We start from the raw sequence: 21,794 nt of genomic DNA on the forward strand, positions 1-21,794 counted from the left end.
AGATACTAACTCCTCTTCTTTTTACCCTCTAATAATGTGAACTTAAAAAAAATCTGCATTAGAAGTTCTGTACAAGATAATACAAAGATGAAGTCAGTTTTCATAATGATATAAGATAGGAAGCTTTCTAATTCACTAGCTGTTTTAATACATTTCAGCAGGTAGTAACACTTTTGGTATTTTTCCCATCCTTATACAGTGAACAAATAACAGTCATGCTCCTCCTTAAGCAAGATAAATTTTAGAAACACTAGTAGCTAGGATGGTAGGAAAACACCTACTGAATGCCTTCCCAAGAGGCACGGTGCTGAAGTATATCAACACCGCTCTTACCAAATGCCCTAAGTGAAATACCCAGTATTGTAAACAAGGTAATAGTATATGACTATGTAAACCTAAACCTGTAGGTAAATAAAAAGGAGGGTCATGGCCACAGCCTTGAGGCACAGCCTTAATTTTTCCCTGACTACACACCTTTAATCATCTTTCAGTGCTCCTTAAAAACAAAACCTTTTCTTTTCCTAGTGTTAAGTGCCTAAGGGTGCCAGTTAGATGCCAGCATACAGAAACATACTGCCATAAAGCACTGTTCTTGCCACAGGTAGCGCTGCAAAGAAAGATTTCTGAACATGCAAGATGCATGTTCCACCTGTCTGGTATGAATAACTAATTCCGTACACTGGGGGAGGTTCTTCCTTGCCATTCAGGATTAGTACCTTGACTAGTGCACGCTTATCTGTGTAACTAAATGCATCATTTCTTTAGAACAATGATATCTTCAAGGCACAATTCACTACAATTAGTTGATCCTCTGTTTGACCAGTTTCCCCACAATACAAAATTCCATGCAAATCAGAAAAAAAGACATCTGTGAAGAAGCATTTGGAAGTGACTGGAGAATAAAATTCTTACTATATTGTTACAGTATGTTAAATTTGAGCCAAGTCAGGTCAATACACTGAAGATCCAGAAGTATCAACTGGAAGTAAGTATCAACTGGAAGTAAGTATCGAGGCCAACAGAAGTATCAACTTTGCAGAAATCAAATATCCATTTTGTACCTGAAACTGTTTCTTGCATCCTGGCCTATACCTGAAATACCTATGACTGGTACACATTCTTTTGTAATAACTTAAAAATAGGAATTTATGTACTGCAATTTATAAAGAACCTCTTACAATTAACAAATGAGGCAATATTTGGAGATCATTCAAAGAGATTTACGCTGGTTCGGAAGATGACCACTCAAGGTAAATGGAGAAAAGGCAGCAGACCGAAAAGTTGTGTTTTCATACCTGCAGGCCTACAAGTCTAACTTGTTTTCCCTATATTTACACAGCTTTGCAAGATAGTCTACCCAAGGAGAGGAACAGATAATTGTAACAAAGATTTGTCACATCTTGAGACTGGACTAACAAGACCAAGTTTTGAAAGGAGCATGGGTGGGGAATAAAAGATGTTCATGCAACACTGTCAGTCTCTGGAGCTCTTCCTAGTCGATGCCACACCTGGAGCAGGAAGCGACGAAACCTCGCACTTGTTTTGAGGCACCCACTCCCCTCAGTGCCCGGGTCACAGTGCAGGAATGCACCCTCAGCAGCAGGTGGTCCTGCAACACCAGTGGGAAGGAGGGCATTGTGCTGGAGAGGTCAGGAGTGGAGCAGGGCACAACGGCTGCTGATGTGACCTGCTGCTTAGGCAGGAAAGGCAACTGCAGTCATTTGGGAGAGACAGACCAAGCAGACGGAGCCCACACTGGCCTCAAGACACATCCAGACATAACCTCAAAGCTGCGCCCCCATCCCAGTGGCTTGCTGGCTGTGCTCATGATGACACGTCCCATCTTGGGCACAGCCTGGCACACAGCAGTCCCCAGCAGGACACGGTGTCCTAGCAGGGCCACATCCTGGCCTCATCCCCGCCACAGTGCCTGGGGCTGGCCCTGCTCCCTGACATACAGTAAAGGGATTTTTTGGCCGGCCCTTTCCAAGGGTCTGGGATTATGTGTTTACTATAGAGAGAGCCAAAGTTGGCTGAGCTCAAGGTTTTCATTCCTATTTTGGTGGATGTGTATCTAATGCTGGGTACCGCAGTACCAGTTCGTACATGCCTGTATTTTTTTATTATATTTTCTACGTTAGACTGACACAGAATAGTAGAGAGCAGGATAACTGCATGGAAGAGAAGTGAGATTTTCATGGGTAACACATGAGAGAGCATGTGTCCGTATTTCATTTATTGTATTTTTTTATATTCCCTTTAATATGAGGGAGGATTTAGCAAGGTAGGAAGAAGAAAGCGATAGTTTTTCAAAGCAGCATCTTCAGGGATAGACAAAAAAAAAAGAAAAAAAAAAAAACACCTTCTGCATATTTTCCTACGAAGATCAGGAAGTTAGCTGCTTCAAAGAGCACAAATAATCAACTTTCTCCTCAGTTCTTCCTAAGATGATTTTGTTTCAAAAATCTTATGAAGCGTCCTTCCATATTATCAAGGAATTTCATTCTTTGCTCTAAGATACGAATAACTTTCACCCAGAGACAGAATGGCTTATTTTTGTTATTTGTTTTGAACTTGTTTTTGAACCTTCAGAAAACTGAAAAAAATGCAAAGGCTGTGGATAGCACTCTGCTCTAGTTGAGATGTTCTCTTCCTATTACCAAAATGTTTTCTTTATGACACTTGCAAATACCTTGTTAAGCAATTTTGTCAATTCATTTACATATCATAAATTTGGCTCAAAAACTGGAAGTATACTTGATTCATATGTGCAAGGGATTCATCTCAGTGCTGTGCTTGAAAGCTTAGGAGGAACAGGTCTATCTGGCATTTTGCTCTTGTCCCTGTTGTTTTGGAGGTAGATGATGCTTAAGAACATACAGGTATTTTCTGACGAACAAAGTGACAACTGCAACTTAACAACAGGTGTAGCTCTATTCATACAATAAATTTGATACCTTGAGGAGTCGAAAGGCAGTCATCCAGCACGTCCTGCTTTGCTCATCTTCAGCACACAACAACCTCAGTTCCTTTGTTTCATTTCTTACTCTGTTGGGCTATAAAGCATTAGAAGGAATTCAGCTACATTCAGTAGAAAACCAAAAACAATGAAAATCTCCTGTAGAGTAAAAGCAGCTACAGTATTCATCTAAGAACTGGTCAGAGAAAGCTCGTATCACCCTGAATTAAAGCTCAAAGTAAGCTGAACATGTTTTGAAAGAAATCACTTTCTCTGATTGATCCAGTAAGATAAACTTCAGTGCTCTAAAACACTCTGGAATTCTTGCAGTTTGTAGGAACAAGGCATTCAGGCCATTTCAAAACCAGAACCAAGGTGTGTGCATTTTCTTTTTTAAACTGTAAGAACTTTTATTAGCCCCAGTTGCAAGCTGGAGATCCAAAGCTTCAGTAACTGATCCTAAGCCACACTGAAGCCTCACAGAATCAGATCCCTCCCTTCCATACCCTCTTTTTGTTCTACCATTTTATCATTTCCCCCTACAGTCATTACCGTCTCTGGAAAATCTCCTGCAGTTTTTCCTGCTGTTCATGTTGAGATTTCTACGTAGCTCCCCAGCACTACTCAAACCATCTACACGTGGTCCTCCATGCTGTGAGCACCATAGGCCAGTCTCTCTCAACTTTCCAACCTAACACACTCAGCTGCTGCTGGTGAGGGAGAGGAATCGCTCCTGAAGCTGACCATACATGAGTGGCCAGTATCTGTAGGGAAATACAGCCTTTGTCCAGAACAGCCAAGAAACACCTACATTGCCATGATGCCGTACTGCAGAGAGAGCGATTGGGCTCTTCCTGCTGGGTGCTTTCCCAAATGTCTGCCGTCACCAGTTCAGGATCTGTCCCTGCAGCCAGTCTCTACTGTGAGACAAACCCATATTGTCTAGTTCTGAAGCAGCTGCTAGGAAGGTGGCTACTTCATTTCTTCGTAACACCAGCTCACGGCCTTAATTGCTTGTCAGAAAATGAGATGGAGCTTTGAAGGATTTTTTACTGACTCATCAGTGGTAGTACATAAAAGGGACAACTATGGATGCAATCTAATCAGGAAAAAGATAGCTCACTCTGCCACGCCTTACTCTTCTTCCTCTATAGGAGTAAGCTGTGCGAGTATATGCAAATGCTAGGGAAAGTGTACCTGTAAGGGAGGCAGTACTGATAATAACCCCAACGCTAAAAATCCAGACTCCTACCTGATCTGTTTGTTCTTGCAAAAAACGCAATCCTATCCATCAGCACAACAGTTCTTTAAATCCTCAAAGGCAACTGCTTATTCTTACTTCCATTTTCTAAGGCAATCTTCTATTTTAAATAAATGCAAACCTCTGGCCCATAATAATGGTACAATTACACCTGATCAGAGCTCGATCCTTGTTGCTATATAATTTTGGTGCTCACTGGCCACAGAAACTTTGCTGTTCAGTCAGAGTACTAGGAAAAAAAGATTTCATCTGTGAGGTGAACCAAGGCCATCTGACAGGCACACCATGCTTCTGCACTGAGCTGATCCTGCACAGAAACTTCCCAATCCAAAGAAGCACCAGACAATGTGTTAAAAGTGTCACATAAAATGATGGCAAGATTCACAGGACATGCCTGCCAAATGAAAGACTTTAAAGATCAGGTCTTCCTGACAGAAATACTTGCAGAGTTTTACACACAAATCCCATTGAGCTGGGCTGGGTCTGAGCTACCAACATCATCCTGCACTCTGGAAGAACTTCACAAGAAGATTTACCTTTATACAAAATCCATACTCTGCAGGTGCATTGTACAACTTCTTGCCTGCTATCAACGAGAAGATATTGCTGTCTTCTAGGTCAGCCAACAATTGCAAATGTCTTGGCTCCTGCGGAAGTAACGTGATACAGTACATGTAAGAATAAGCTTCTGGAACACCTTGCTGCAAGATTTGCAGTCTCTAAAGACCAACATCCAACAGAGGGCAGTGTATGAACGCTCTGCTCCTCTCAGACAGCCTGAAGTGGACATTGCACATCGGCTCTCAACTATCAGCCTCCTATCCGAAGGCGTTTTATACGGGAAGCTGACAAACTACTTATTCAAACACATTGAATTGGAAATGGCATAACCTATTTGATTGCTTCTGGGAAATCTGAAAATTAGATAATGCAAAACGTTGTTTAAAGTATCATTTAAAATAAATTCATGAACAACATGTTTAGAGAGTATGATTTCTCTTGCTAACCTTGTTAAGGTGACTTCAGCAACGACAGTTCTGTTGTCTGGCTAGTATGATTTTATTATATAACAATATTATAAAGCTATTGTCATGCACTGAGAGCCCAGGACTTGTTTTCATTCGATCATGGCTTGCTTATCCTTTCCTATGCAATAAAAAGGGGGAACACTTTGTGCAGATATTTAAAAGAAAAAAAAAAAAAACACTGTAAAAGAAGAAAATCCTTTCTCATGCTAGTAATGTGCAACTTCTTTTTTAATCTTACCTTTGAAGTTCCTTTTGTAGAGCAATAAAGTCCTGATCTCCTCAAACACACATACAATTTCTTCCATGATTTTCTACCCAGCTCTTTCACATGCAAGAAACCTTGTATTTCAGGGCAGCTACTGGAGTTTAAAAAGTTCTGTTGGAGAGGAAAACGTAAGTGATGATTGTGTCCTACACATTTATCATAAAATTGGCACTGTATTTGCAGAAAAGAGAAGCAAATGGCAAGTCACTTCACAGACTTTGGCCACGGTTTCACATTATGCTTAAAATGACCTATGTGTTTAAACTGATTTACAACCACAATGCATATTCCTTCTCCTCCCCTCACATCTGTCTGGCTAACTCTTCCTGCCACCTCCCTGGTGTCACAACTAGCAATTTTAATGACGCAAAACCAGCTGAGCTACTGTTCAAACTGTCCCCAACCCAAGTAGAATTGTTAATGTCCTGACAGATAAATGAAGTATGCCGAGATATCCAGCCTCCGCACACTTTTGAGGGGAGGTAATTCAACTGCACAGCCAGGAGCACAGGACAGCAGCCCTTCAGTGGCAGCCGCAGGCAGGTTGGTTTGAATACAGATGTGAAACAGGAGCCTTAAATAGGGTGTTTCTCAGGCAGAATTCCTCTATTTATTCCAGTGTACATCTCTCTAGTGCTGTAAAAACAATAAGTTCAAGTTCATGCACTGACATTTTCCTGTTTTCTGTGTGGATACTTACATCTCCAAAAGGCTAACCATTTATCTGTATCCCCATTCTACTTGTATTTGGTCCGAAGGCACACAAAGTAAGCTTATTAATTCTTTGAAGAAAACAATGCCTCGCCACAACAATTCTGCCAACTAGTCTAAATTGGAAGCATTGGCCAAAATCTGCAACTTTATCCAGAAGTTTTAGAATGGGAACAGCCTACTGCAGGATTTCCCACACCAAAGTCCCATACAGTACACATGCACCTGTCCCAGGACAAGATGTATGACAGACAACAGAGTATTTAACTCAAACAGAAACTTGGAGCAGTAAAATAAATGTCAGCAATTATACTACGCTTCCAGATCCAGAAGTATGTAAGTTAAGTTCTTGACATAATTAGACGGATCACATATGGAATCATTTGATTTGCAATACGTCAAAGGAAGGAAGTAATAACTATGGTTAGCCAGCTGATGGATTGGTCCCTTACTGCAGTGGGCTAGATTTTTAAATGACAGAGGGCTTAGTAAATAGGTTAAATACCAAAATCTTAATAAATTCAAATAACAGGAAGAAAAATCCATAAGCCTAGTTGGCCTAGATGCCTCTGAAATTTTGGAAGTTATATTATTTGGTGGACAATCCTCAAAGAAAACAAAACCAAACCCCAATGCCCTTTGTTAGAATTCATAGTTGCATCAAAACCTAATTGTTTTCCACTCTTCCCCCAACATCTTACCTAACGGGCTGGAAAAGAATAGTTAGTCTTCCTGCTATTTGTACTACAAACCTACTTCTTAACTGTGAAAGGAAGAGACAAAGGGAGAAAATATTCTCTCTAGAGAGACAGATAAACTATAGTCCAGTTCAACCAACAGTAAACTAAGATGCAAGCTTTTTGCATATCTGAGCAAGACTGACACTAGAGAAAACAGATGCCACCATCGTTAATGCTGTTGTTAAGACTAGAAGTAATAGCTTTCAATGCAGTACATATTTGACATGATGTTTAATGTCCTTTCCTATTTCCTGTGTAATTAAAAAACCAGTGCACTCACTCCATGTCTGAGGTAGCCTCAGATGCAACATGCTTAATGACTACTAGATTGCAGGAAGTTTACCTTCAACAAATTACAACTGTCACTGAAATTATGAAAAAATAGTTGTATGGTTTTTAAAAAGAAAAGGGTACTTAATATAAATGCTTTAAGTAAGATTGATATTTACAGTTATACAGCAAACGAAAGAGAATGTATCCATCCTCTTTACCCAACTCTCTCGCACTGTTAACCTCCATGAGTCACGCTTTTTCAGGACTGTACCTAACTGAACCTTCCCAGAAGCAAACTCTTGTATTTCACAATGCTGTATGGTTTTCCTTTCTCTACTGACTAAGTTGCACTATGTTCCAAATTTTTTCCTCTTCAGAAACATCTTGCTCTTTCATGGAGTCATGCTTCTTGTGTAACAAGCAAACTTGATTCTCCGCTTACACTGCTGGAAAAAGGGTCCAAGGGACCTCTAGTCCTACCAGCCTGTGGAAATGTCTGTTCGTACCACTTTGGGTTCCTGATTACCACAAGATTTTAGATAAAGCAATGGAAAGAGTGCTTGCCCATTCCGAGTGCTTTCTCTCTGTCTGGCCCACTTCCCTGCAGATCGTCCAGACCGAGTAAGTAGCCCATGAAGTACTTGCGTGGCAGTATGAGGGAGAAGTTCCTGCTCTATAAGTATTTAACGTGCCATGAAAAGCAGGGTCCTAATTAGGGAAGTGCGAGTGCAAAGTTGACCAAGGGCATTTAACTTCGTTGCATGTGACTTTCATTTTTAATTCCAGGAACTGGTTTGATTTTTGTTTCCCAACTGAAAGTGCATGCAAATAGTTTAAACTCTTTTTGGTGAACCTGGGGCCAGTATTTAATAGATTCCGAAGTGGTTGCAGGTCAAAGTGAATGCACTAGTTCAATAGTCAGTAGAAACTTGTTTTATTTAAACAGATAGTCAGTGAGTATTTGCAAATATGCAAAATTATAGAAATCAAGCTAAAATCTGTTATTTGTATTTGTACTTTCTTCATATGTTTGTACTTTCTGCTTTATATTTTTCCTGTGTTAATTCATGGTACTGTCTTCCAGGTATCACTGTATTATACTCTTAATAGAGCACTGAACAAACAATGTGTTTTAATTTGGCCTCAACACACCTGTGAGCTGAGCAAATGACTAAGGTGAAAAAGATTTAGATGATGGGTTTTAGATTGGCATGCTTAAATTTAAGGTTTAAGTGGATGAGATACTGGCCAGGGAGGCAACCCTGCAGCACCATCCTTAGAGGTCAGCTGACTGCACCACAGCTCCTTCATGAGCAAGCAAGGAACTGTACAGTAGCATCAAAACGTCAGTATTAACTCAGGCACGTGCCGCTGCCACACAGATTACACAACTCTACCAACACACATACATAAAGTACACACACCTGCAATTTAACCCGGGGAGCTTTAAGCATTTACTCGGGAAACAAATACTACATCTAGATTTCTGTAACTACCTGCACTTACTTCATTTACTTCAAAAAAATACCTGGCATGTCAGACTTGTGTCTGTAGCACAAACTAGGACCTCTACCTGAACTAATGAAAGAAGTCAGCAAAGGGGATTACAGCCACTAGCACAAAAACACTAGAGAAGGTGAGAAAGAAAGTCCTTTTGTGTCTTTAAGTGGACAAGACAGCATTACACAGAGGTGGCTGCCTCTGGCTTCCTGTAGAGCGGTTACCTGAGAAAGCTGAATAATAATAGAACAAATATGTATGAATATAGCTACGAACACTTCCTGTTTGTAACTTATACCTCAGTGCCCCTGGGTTAGACCTCTGTCAGATATTTTCATCGTTAGTAACATATGCTAACTAACTACACTGGTCTTTCTCCAATTGGCTATTTCCAGACCGTTGAATTCTCCCTTCCTTCCCCTCAACCTCTCCCCTCTGGTTCCAAAACCTTGTGCATACAGATAACTTACAGTACCTGCAAAAGCTGTGACTGTGGAATACTGCCATTTGTTTGCTGGCACCAGGCAACCATTTGCTCTGGAAAGAAATTCTAGAGACAAAAAGAAAAGACAAGTTGAAGTCACGCTATATACTGAACACTTTTATATAGAATCAGTGGAATTTTCTTCCAGTCAATTTTGTGAAATTATCATTCTTAAATCAATTTGGAGATTCCCTTTTAAACAAAATAACACTAGAGCTTTCAGGTGAAATTCTTCCTTTCCTTCTGCTCAACAAAAGCCGTAAACCATGAGGCAGAATTTGGATTTTTAAGTATCAGGTAAACAGTATTTCATAAGTTCATTTTCTCAATGCTTCCTCTTCTCCTAAGGGCTTTTTTTGATTTCTAACAGCCTTTACTTTCCAGGGAAGGAGAAGAAGAATGATCCTGCAGGTCGGGCGGTCAGTTGCACATTCTGCCACCAAATTTCTGGGTTTCCCTCCCCCTCCAGGAAGGCTGTTTGGTGAACAAACTCTTGGTAACTCTACTTGCCATGTGGAAGACACAGAGCAGGAGAAATAACCCCTCACAGAGGGGTAAACAGGATGAAAAAGCATTAAAAGAAATCTCAGGTGGGGATGCCGCAGGATCTCCAGCAATCACTTTTACCTTTGATTGTACTCTCCTTTTATCCAAAATACAGTTCTTCAGTGCTGCATCTGCCTGAACCTCAAACCCGCTCAGTTCCATCAGAACGCTCCCCATGAATTGCCATTCACAGCCTTTAATTATGAGAAAGAGCTCATGTGTGACTGTTGATGCTTTCATTTGGTTGTTCAACAGTCAGTTTATACTCGGGACTTCAAACCCTTCAATCTGTCCTTTGCAAAATCTACTGCTATATGTTGTTATTTCAGGGCAACATATAACAGAGCCCGGTATTTTTTCTTGTAATGATCAGTCAGCTACATGTTATAGGAAACGAAATACTAAAAACTTTAAAAGGACATGTGCAATAATTAAGCCTGAACACTCTGTGTTGCATTCCATGCTTCAGATGCTATATTTGAATAATCTCAAAGCAGACATCTACCTCCTTCTCTCCTATCCTGGCATCACAGAAGAAAATACTGCTTAACACACAAACAAGGTGCTTCTGAAGAGCTTTTATATTTCAGGCGCTCTATACAGTATCTCATTCATGCTGAATCTTTACATCGCGAAGGTCAGACAGCTGTCTGCTAAACAGATGACTTGACTTCAGATTTTTTTCCTCCAGTTCTCCTTTTCATTTACCATGTTTAAAAACGCCTATGTAATTCAATATACTGAATTTACTATACACAACAATTACATTAAATCATTCCTGAGGCATTTAAACATTATCTCAAGCATAAAGACATGCAGAAATGCCTGCCATAAAATAATGACTGACTGTAACAAGATGAATCACAACAAAAAGTATTATAGCTTAGAACACTCACCACTCTTCAGGCAATATACATTTCAGTCTTTAAGGCATAAAGAGAAGGGCTGAAGAGAAATCACCCTTCTGCCAGGTAGGTTGCACAATGAATTATGAAAGCTAACATTTACAAGCTTCTTTGAGTAGAAACAGTGCCATATGGCAATAACTACTGCAAAAGATAGGAAGCATTTGCATTGTTAAACCCAAAGAATGAGTTATTCCCTGATTGCAAGAGCCTGGGACTGAATGCTAAGCATTCTGGGTTTTACTCCCATACTCAGTTATTAATTAAAGTATACCACATTAAACTGATGTGCTAGCTGTTACGATACCAAAAATTCTGTAAAGCTGTCAGATGTTCATAGGTTATCATATGGGAAGTTCAAGAGAAGTGCACAATTACAAACACTCCGTGTAAGGCGAGGCATAGGTTCTGAAACAAGCACTAGCAGATGACAAACGTACGTGGAAGAGCACATGCGAGGATGCAGCCTCTGTGTCTTAGTGTCCATGAGGAAAGGAATTAATTTCTCATCTGCACCGTCAGCAACGAGTTTTCATGTAACCTCAGGTATCCTTTTCCTTCTGGCATCAGAAATGCCAGAGTGACCCAAAATCTGTTCTAACCTAATTCTTTGGATTGTTGTTCCTTCAACTGTCTCGATGGGTTGCACCAACTGACACAGGTTCACATCAGTAGCCTGTTCCCACTTAATTGTTTGGAAGAAATCTGAAAAATAATCCCCAAATAAGCAACTACACTAGAACCACTAGAACATTCCAAGGATACTACAAAACCAGTGTGAAGTACAGTTATGATATATAGTACCACTTATTTTTCAAACATGGATAGATATGAGAACACAGAGAGGGTGAGTTACTATGATCAGTAAAGAAGACAGAGCACACTAGTAAAGCATAGCCATATGGAAGACAATGTTCAACATACATCATGATAAACTGGAAATTCCTTGTATGTAACAAGTGCTTCAGGGGTTACACAGAGGTGTTTTTTTTAGTACTACCCCAAGAAATTAAAAGGTTTGGATACTGTATACTATTTGATCAATTTGCATCAAATCAAGTAACTTTGAAGATAATGAGAAAATTGCGCTTCTGCTTGGTTTCTTGAAGCAATAAAGATTTTTCTGTATTGGTCACTCTCCAACACAGCAATGGCCATTTTGAAACAACTATATTTGGTAACTCGAAAACACTTGAGGTTTTTAGGCTGGGAACAGAGTCCAAAGAATTTAAACATTGGTTAAAAATTCTTTGGAAAGAATTCTGTTTGTTTTTGTTTTTCTTTATAGATCTTTTAAGACCTAACAGTGCCCAGCACTGTTATTGCAATCCATCCCTCTCTGTGGTGTAAACAGCTAAGTAATAAGACTCACCATGGGATTTTTGAAAAATTCGTATTTTGCGTAATTCTTCCTGAACAAAAATTTACTTTCACTTCCCATTGTGGACTCGACTTGAACTATGAGCTCATGATCTTCCAAGCACCTCTCTGTGGAGAAAGAACATAATGTTAACACATGATCAACCAGCAGAAGAAGCAAGACCAACTTCCAAAGAGTATGAGTAAAACAACTCAGTGCAATTCCACTACCTTTTATGAAGTTAACAAAACATTTTATAGCTTTCAAAACATACTGTCATAAGGTGTTTAAAAGAACTAGAGCTTAAGCATTACAAAGTTTAATGTTACATGACAGTGTTCATTAATGTTCTCCTGCATCAGGGCTACGTAAGTACGGACTTCTGAGAAAGGGAAGAACAAGATTTTTTGCACGCCTCACTGCTAGGCAGTAGCTTAAATAATATGCACTAATCTCTTCCTCGGTGTTTGCTGTATCTTGTGGAACTGGAAAGATTTTAGGGGACAAGAAGTTGTGGAAAGGCCACTGTTAGGTTTCAAGCTAGCATGGAAATACAGTGTCCTATTTGACCACACTCTATAAAAATAGTTCATTTCAAGGTGAACTTCAGGCCTTTATTGTAGATGCTAGACAATGGGGTTTATTATGAAAGAGGTCACAGGATCTACTTTACAGGAATACTGACAGAGACAAATGTTTTGTACACATGACAGGGCAATTTTCTGCTCTAGATTTGGTTACAAGGTAACTCCCCATAACCACTACTTCTTTGGTCAAAAGAATGACACATCAAAGCATGAACAGATAGCTTAACAAATCCAATTCACTGAAGGCAGTAACTCAAAAGAAGGCAACTAGCCTAAATGTACACTGCTTAATGAAATCATTATCTTGGCAAATCTTCAAAAGTTTCTAAGAAAATATGTAGGTATTTTTCAGAAGTCTAATACTCAGAACTTTCATCTCATTTATAACAGGGAATTAAAAATGAGGTCAAACAAAAAATAACGTTCACAAAGCTCTATCCAAACCCCATGTGACCTGCTGGCCAAAGAAGTTGGGATAGTCCCTGCCCCACTTCCCATTCCTGCATCCTTGCATTCTCATGATGTGAAATGCCAGGCTGCCATCCAGGTTATCTTGGGGTATTTTCTGGATACAGAGCAACTGGTAATTGGTATCTCCCAAAGTAGCAAGTTCTGGAATGTCACTCAAATTCTTCAACCAGGCATATTAACATAAGTTCTTTGACTGAAAATTTAACCTCTCTCTGAACGATCCTATTTCTTTTAAGTCTGCATTTAGACTGTCAGTCATCACAAGCTCACTGATTGCTTCAGAATTTACCATGTTTTTGCAATGTCCAGCCTTGCTACAGATTGTGTTTCGAGGGGTTAACACTGAAGATATTCTGTATTTGGTGGCTCTTCCATAAAGAGCTGCTTCTTAATGCACTAGCTGCAACTCTACTTTAAGGGTTAGTTCTTTGACTAATGTACGCTGGAATATTATTGGTGATACCAGTTAATTAAGGACATTTTGCACCACCTGAGCCTCCATCGCCTAAACCTCTACATTATCTAGAGGCTTCACAGGTAAGTTTCAGGTATCATCAGCTGATCTATTGCTATTGTCATGGTTTCAGACAACTGCTTAAGTCAAATCTCCTCTCTCCACACTCTGAGGAAGATGGGTGATTTTGAGGGTGGAGGGCCCTCCTCTTTTTTAAATTACCCTTGCCCCAAGAAACATTTAATTCTATTGATAGGAATCTTCATCACAGTATAAACCCAGGAAAACCACATTCTGCTGCTAGCTGCTGCTGTTATCTCACACAGCTGAGATTTTTGCTTTCCTAACACACCAAAGATGACTCGCCTAAAGGCAGGGACAAACCATGTCTTGTTCATTCTGTCTTGAGGAACTGCAGTATAGACAACCATTTGTTTTGCATTTTGATTGTTAGTTTGGGTAAATACACCCAGTGACTGTTTATTAGATGCTTCATGTAACCGACCTAGAGGTATTTCTTCACCAGATCAAGATCATTTTGAGATCCTGTGGTGATGCTCCTGCTGATTTAATGCTTACATTTTCATTTTGATGGTGAAAGCCAACTTGAAGAAAAGGTGCAACTTTTTATAGCAAGTGCATGTAAAAAAGAAGCTAGTTCTGGTCAGTTTGCTACTATTTCATAGAAGTTGCACAGTTGGGAAGACCTTGGTAACTTGTACTTGGTTACTGCAAGTGGAATGAAATGCCACTTGACATGCCAGCAGCTCAACTTTAGCCTTGCTTTGAGCTTTCTGCTACAAAACCAGCAGCGCAGATGTCAGTCTATTAAGTCCAATGAGTCTGTCTGTCTTCAAGAGTCACTGCAGCTAAAGTGACCAGAAATATCTCCTTTTCCGTTTATCGGATGCACTCAACTCAGTCTCTCCTACATGCTTGCTACAGAGGACCAGAACAGACTTCTTTTTTCCCCCAAAACTGCCCTGTACTACTATCTAGACTTACACAAAACTGTGGAACTGATACAAGATGGGAAAATGAGATGGATTCCATATCGAACAACTTATAGCATGTCCCAAAATTTCCAATTCGAGAATCACACAAACGACAGGTGGACCAAAGTGTGAACTAGTCCGCCCTGTTATCTATTTTAGCAAGCACTATGTCTAACTGTTACACTTTTAATTTGTTCAGATTAAGGCAAATCAAATTCAATACACATGTAAACAAGGAAATCGATGTATGAAACTGTGCAATGATTCTTTCTTCTAACCCTACATACATTTCAGATCCCTACTACCGTTCTTTCCTGCTTCAAGTATATTAAGTAAGATGTACAGTCAATTCTGGAGCTGGAAAAATGAGATTTGTAGGTAGGGATTCTTTCAATGTCCAGATGCATACTATCATGACAGTCTGTCTTCATTACTATTATTTCTGTTAATGTCCAATACAGATATCTGTATTATAACCCCATCCTAAACTGACAATGGGTAAGAATGGAGTAGCACATAGGGAGAATACCATGTTTTAAGAAGGTTAGGTATATGTCTAGCTACAAACCAAACAGCGTGATCAAGTTTTGCAGACTGCTTAGATCTTGACCACAAAGCATTTTAGATACCAGTGGTAAAGCGCAGCAGGAATCATTTACACATGAAATCCAAGCGAGTCTGGTGGTAAATTGCCACACCACTGCCTCAAGTGAGAACAAAAATAATTTGTGCGATCCAATGGCTGTTTGAAGTTATTTGCAAGCACGCGTGTTGTTTGGAAGACAATCGACTACGCGTGCAAAGTAAACCAGTCAGATGAAAGTTCCTTAAAAATTGGGACCTAGAGGATCACCATAGTGATAACTACACAGCTGGTGTCAAAGATTTACTCTTGTCCTCAATCTGCCCAGAATTAAAAAGATGAACTGGTTTTGCAAACTGAGCTCTTTGGAAAGCACTATTAGGAAAGGCCAGGAAAAAAAAATGATAGTGAACTTAACAAAGGAACTAGCTTTTTTCGGTGGGCTTCAGGATTACCACCTACAGCATTATTCCAGCAAGGATGTCACAGGTAAGAAATATGTCTTCTAGAAACACAGGATTCTCGCTGCTCTGAAAACATTTTTCTTTCCACACTGCTAAATATCTACTTGTCATTGCATGTTACTTCTGCTACACCAGATGTGCTATAAGCAATCTTATTTTTAGAGGGAAAAATATGGAACATCAGACAGCTAGTGGTAACTTCACCTCCAGTGCAGACAGGTTACTACCTTGATCTGACAGTACCTGAAATACACAGGGACTTTAGCACTTCAGCTAATGAGGACCTAGAAGTATGCAGCCATATAACAGAAAATTCAAACTGCAACCAAAACTGGGTGGATGCATGGAAGTTGGTATTTGAAGTTTATTGTGTACGCCACATTGAATACTTTGGTCCCCAAATAGAAGAAATTGGATGTCATTTTCTTCCGCAATATGAACTCTTTCATCCCCTTCTCTGTCCACATCTTCCAAATACCGCACATATGAAATCTGTATCTGAAACATTTTAGCACTCTTTGTTTTACACCCTCAAGCAACGCATTACTTTTTTACGTGGCCCAGCTGCATGGCCTACAGAAGACAGTCCCGGAGTGGTCCCTGAGGAAAAAGTTTGGTGGCTGCTGCAGTCATAATCTGCACCCCGTATTTCTCGGGACAGCTTGGGCCCCGCTTTGTGCTTCACTGTGAGCCAGAGTTCCAAGATGGGCAGGTTCTAATGTATATAAATGCAGCCTGATAAGTATCTTGCTCTTTTCCCATCATTGTTAATTACCAAGTTATTTGTGTGTAAACAGAAGCTTTTGATTTCCTAATCAGCCTCCTGCCTGATTCATTCAGAGATGTCACACACCAGAGTTTGACAGCACAATTAGTCACCATGGAAGCTATTGTGATGTCACAAACACTGAATTGTGGCATCATTGAATGAATCTGGCAGGAGAAGGATGTTGGTTACAAAGGAGAAGGCTTCTGTTTACACAATACCTTGGTAATCAGCAATGATGGGAAAGGGAATATAGAAAAAGGGAGCCTGGTAGTTTAACGAGCATTGATAAAACTCAACGTTTTTAAAGGTTGGTACGAGCGTGCATGTGGCATATTAAGCGAAGTGCATAAAGATTCTGTAATTTATACCTTAATTCTTCACCTCGTCCTATGTCCTCAAAACTGAGAGTATATCACAGACATATACAAATGAGTGCTTCATGTTAAATTTTTCATAGATTTATATATTAGGAGAGATACCCAATTACAGCCACTAAGTTATCAGAATATCCTAAGATTTTTAATTATTATTATTATTATTATTTTGGAGTGCTGTTCTTCAGAGCAGTGAATTTATCTGTGTTTAACAGTATCAGTGTGGGGCATTACATTTCTGGCAAATTCTTTCCTTTTTTTATTTGTAAGGGTTCCGAATTGCATTTTCAGACATAAAAACCTCTATTAGCTACAAATAGCATTCACAATTCCAGTGCTGGTGATTGCAGCTTATGATTTGCCTTCCCCCTATTTTCTAGAAAAAATTCACCATCAAGTGTATCGACTAATACTCCAAATGCTACACTTTTAAAAGCGTTATTCTACTGTAGATGGAATTATAGATAGCAGATTCAGGCAATATGCAGTTGCAAGCTGCGCATCAGAGCCCTGCAACTAATCAGTGCCACAAAATAACAGGAAAAGCAAGACTGAATAACATAAGATTCTTTCAGGTATTGTAATTAAACCAATTCGCGGTGTTATTTAACTCCCCACAGTTCTTCCTCTTGCTGCCTTCTTGAAACTGTAACCATGACACCTTAATTTCAATCAGGTGGAGGAGCGGCTGCCTGGGGAGCAGATGCCACCGCTGGTCCAGGAATTGCCCGTGTGCGGCGGGTGGTGCCACCATTTTTCCCTTCCTGAAGTCAAGTTTAGCCGCCCCCCCCGCTCCCCGCCCCCCCAGCATGTCTAGCTTTCATAAGCGGTACTGGAGGTATGCGGAGCTGAGTCTGTTCACCCAGGTCTCCCAGCTGGTGATGAGCTGAGCTGTTTCGCAGGACCAGTGCTCTAAGGATCAAGCTTAATTTGCCTAAGCTGTTTATTTGCAATAGCTTCAGACACAGCAAGGTAGCAACAGAGCGCTAGCGTGAAGATTAGACAATTTTTATATTTTTTTAAAAATAAAAATAGAGGATGGGAAACAAGAGAAGGGTGTAAAATGGCTTAAATGCTTAACACATCAAATTGTAATACAGAAAAAGCATGTATGTGACTTCGGCTAATTTCACAAATAAAAGCAGTGGAAAGAAAACATTCCAGCTGGAAGCACATTCACATGAATCACACATATTTCATGTTCCCAGGTAACCATGCCACCCCTTTGACCGTTCCCTACCTAATCCTAGGTGAGGGTGATGCTCCACTAGAGTCCAGCTGTTATCATCCACACAATGACTTTTGTAAACGAGCAGCTGACAGAGGTCCCTGGCTGTCATGTCTGCTAGAATCTCGACCACTTTGCTTGTTCCATCTTCACTAAAGACTTTTACATCCTGCAACATAAAGGGTACACTTACAGATCAACAGCTCTGGAAACAGGTAAACCGCCCAGCTACCGCGGAAACGCGTCCTCGCCGTGTCAGGGGCTGGAGCAGCTCGGCAGCCCGGACGCAGGACACGGAGGACGGACTTTTATAACACTTTGCAGTGATGCCCCTGGCCTCCTGCTCCCCCCGCCCCCCAACACCTCCCTGTGCTACGCGAAGGTGAAGCAGCGTTAATATGACCACAGACACAGGAAAAAAGTGAGGGAGCAGGTTTTTTATCGAGCTGTGCGAGGTAAGCAAACATGAAACAGTATCAGGAGAGTACTTCTGCAGCAGTGGGTACAGGAAATTAAATGCAGTCGAACACACACAGTTTTCTTTGCAGTCCAGCTGGAGGCCTTTGGACATTTACGGAGTAACAGGCCAAGACCCCGCAGATTAAAAATGGCTCTTCTCGTTCCCCGCTAACTTTGGATTGTTTCGCTCGGGGAAGTCCCGCTCGCGGCCCAATTAGCCAGCACCGTCCACGCATTTCTCTCCCTTTCCCCGACTTCTCCTTTGATCCTGGCTTTACAGTAGTTGGAAACCAACCATGCGTGCCCTGCACATCCCAAGTATTAACGGAGATGAAAGAACAAGTCAGGAACCTTCTCCCCACCTCCTGAATTACAGGGATGCTCTCCTCTTTGCATTGTTCTGCTCACACAAGATACACTTGCTGCAGAATTATTTCTCGCCGCGAACGCGCAGGTTCACGCTGTAGATTAACTCCACGTCCCCAGCGCTCTGCCTCCTAGCCAGAGAAGACAAATCTTAACCAGAACCTGCAGGGTAATTCGAGATGGAAAATCTTACCTCAACAGCACGTAAAAGGCAGCAGTCGGAAGAGCAAGATGGCATTTTAAATAGAGGTTGCCTCTTGAAAGAGAGTTTGTTCTCTGCCTCTCCCAACCCTCAGCGAACTACGGCTGCGCGCCCGGGGTGGCTGCGGTGTCAGCGGCTCACCGCGCTGTACCTGTCACGTAGCTCCTGCCACGGGGACTGTTTCTGGGGAGGGAGACAACTCCGCCGGAGCTCCACTCAAAGGGTTACACGCAATCTTTGCGGTAGTGAATCAAACCACACTGTGCAGACCAATCCTGGCCCTCCCTCTGACTGATGTAATCATTTCCCACACACTATCAGACTTCCAAATTATTCCCGCCCCCCCCAACAACACCACAACACACTCACACAAACTTACAAAGGAAACCCGCTTTTACGACCGACCGCTGGCCGGAGAAAAACCCAAAAACTTCAAAGGGAGGGGGGGACCCCGCGCGCTCCCCGCCGCCCCCCCGGGCAGCGGCCGGTGCCACCCGCCCGCACTTCCCCGGGACGGCGCTGGGCCCCGGGCCCTGTGAGCCAGGCCTTGGGGCCCCCCAGCCTGAAGGCACCCGTTCAGGATGAGCCGGGCTCTTTTGGGGTGGAGGGAGGGAGGGGGAGCCCCGGTTGCTGTCGCCCCGGGGAAGGTATGCGTGCCGCTCAGCCCCGGGGTGCCCCCCGGCTTTGTGCCGCCCCCAGGTACACTGGGTGCTCGCTGTGCCCCCAGCTCCGGCCCGGGGTGCCCCGGTGAAGGGAGTGGGGTGGGCAGGCGGCAAGCGGGCAGGCAGCAGGGCGGGAATGCGCTTCTGGCTTCTCAGCTCGCCCCATGCCCGCAACTCCACTTTCTGTATGGGAGCCAAGGTGCCCAGGGTGGGCTTACTGCACCCTGGAGCTGCCCGGGGCCACCGCTGCCCTTCAGCATGCCTTAGCCCACCCCAGGGCACCACTGCCTTGGCCAGAGCCCGCTGCTCCTCACCTGCTGCTCTGCTGGCACCGAGGCAGCGGTTAGGGCAGGCCAACAGGAACAGCAAGACTTAGGGGAGTATGGACAGTGGAAGAAACCTGCCTTTGCTGCCCACTTACACCAAGCTCCCTCGTCGCAAAGCGTCCCTCCCCATCCCTCCTGGCCCTTTGTGTGAGCCGATGCTGGCTGCCTGGAGGTGCAACAGCATCTCATGGCAGCCCTGGGGCTGCTGCTGTGTGCCACCCTACCATAGCACTGCACTCCTCCGGCCCACCTGCCAGGCGTCACGGGCAGCGCCCCAACACTCCCACAGCCCAGTCACCATCAGAGGTGGGCCATGAGCACCCCTACAGTCAGTCCCCGAGCCAGCCGGCAGCAGTGCTTTCTAAGGGCTCCTATAAAGCTAGGGGACCAGCACTGGGTTGAGCGGGTGGCCCGGGTGCAGAAATGAGCAAGTTAACATCACTGACTATTAATAGTGCTGTGTTTGCTAGCAAGGACAGCACAAGGCCACGTATCACCGCTGACATCAGGGATATAAAAGACTACATCAGTAGCGGATGTAACGGCCTGAGCTGAACCCTACGACAGAGGACAACAGAGACAGAAGTGAGATGAAACCCCATGCCTCTGCGGAGGCAAGACCGCAATGGTCCGTAAGAGGCTTATGCCAAAGGCGAGGGGATTTCATGTCCCCGCAGAGCGCTGCGGAGCATGACGTGTAACCACAATGCAGAAGCCGGCCCGACGAAAACGATCCAGCTCCAAACTTTCTGATGGTTTCAGCGACAAAAGAGGCAGACAACAGGATTCCTGTATCGCAGATGGGACTTGGAGTGAGCTGGTACAATCCAATCCAACCCTCTTGCACTCCCTATAATTTTTTTCCTTTTTTTTCCCAAGGAAGAACCCGCCACTTTAAGATGCGACGGGCTCCCCATTCAAACTTTTTCCACCAGAAATATTGTTTCACTTGCAAAATTGATTTGGGGCTTGATATCTCCAAAGGAAAATGAAGCAGAACTCATTCTGAATAAAATACTCTAATAATGAAAACACTTAGCCTGAAGAGGGGGTTCAGAAAGTTAGTTTGACACTTTTGCCCTGCATCGCTCAGAAAAATGCAGTGAAATGCAACAGCAGACTGCCTGCAACAGTGATTTACAAAAGGCCCCAATTACGTCAGCAGCACAAGGCACCTTCTATTCAAAATTAAGGTTAAGAATGCTAAGCCAACCAGAGCGCTATATTGGCTGAACATTCAGTGCTTTACAGTGCAGAGGAGCAGATAACAGACTGCACCATTGTTCTGCAAGGAATTCTTCCCCCCAGCTTTCTTTCTTTCCTTTTTTTTTTCTTTTAAAAGACAAAGACTTAAAAATTAAAAATTTAAAAGAACATTAATATTCATCACTTCGCTAGTTTCATATAATGGGTCGCGTATCACGAGTACCCTCATCGTTATTTCATCTTATAGCCTCAGCTCCTCAACCTCACGGTACCAAGTATTTTGTGTGCATCAAGTAATGCAAACATTATAAGGAACGAGGACAAAAAAATAAACCCGGTCGAGTCGCAGTCACATTACTCTCTTCCTGCTTCTCCACTTTTCTATTTGTACCATTTTCTTTCCTTTTTCTGCAAAAGAAAACTTATGACTGTATACAATTATCATAAAAAAACCCTCAGGCTTTGAAGTGAAGTTATGCTGACAATCTTCGGCATCAAACGGATCCAAATTTGCATTCTACAATCTGAAATAGATCACAGCGTAATTTATGCCAGTGCTAACCAACCTTTGCTGGCCTGGACTATGACTACAAACTGAGTATAAGGAGACAGCACC

The 21,794-nt window shown here is 42.2% G+C and overlaps 1 protein-coding gene and 1 long non-coding RNA gene across 7 annotated transcripts in view; one reads left to right on the forward strand and one right to left on the reverse strand.

The window, feature by feature from the left end:
- GRB10 (growth factor receptor bound protein 10) overlaps positions 1-21,794 on the reverse strand; it is a 150,588-nt gene that overhangs the window by 9,832 nt on the left and 118,962 nt on the right. For 5 of the 6 annotated variants that reach the window (XM_040548522.1, XM_040548517.1, XM_040548518.1 and 2 more), the window contains 6 exons: positions 17,970-18,126; positions 12,045-12,160; positions 9,213-9,287; positions 5,487-5,624; positions 4,757-4,867; positions 2,958-3,056 (listed from right to left, as the gene is read on the reverse strand). In XM_040548522.1, the coding sequence (XP_040404456.1) occupies positions 2,958-3,056; positions 4,757-4,867; positions 5,487-5,624; positions 9,213-9,287; positions 12,045-12,160; positions 17,970-18,126 (696 nt within the window). The remainder of the gene's footprint in view (positions 1-2,957; positions 3,057-4,756; positions 4,868-5,486; positions 5,625-9,212; positions 9,288-12,044; positions 12,161-17,969; positions 18,127-21,794) is intronic. The other variant, XM_040548521.1, reaches the window with a different exon arrangement.
- LOC121065591 lies at positions 16,533-17,959 on the forward strand. The gene is made up of 3 exons (XR_005817168.1): positions 16,533-16,662; positions 17,110-17,304; positions 17,406-17,959. It is a non-coding gene; the product is annotated as an uncharacterized LOC121065591 (long non-coding RNA).

Source organism: Cygnus olor, chromosome 2 (genome assembly GCF_009769625.2).
Source record: "Cygnus olor isolate bCygOlo1 chromosome 2, bCygOlo1.pri.v2, whole genome shotgun sequence".
In the NCBI taxonomy this organism is placed as follows: domain Eukaryota; kingdom Metazoa; phylum Chordata; class Aves; order Anseriformes; family Anatidae; genus Cygnus; species Cygnus olor.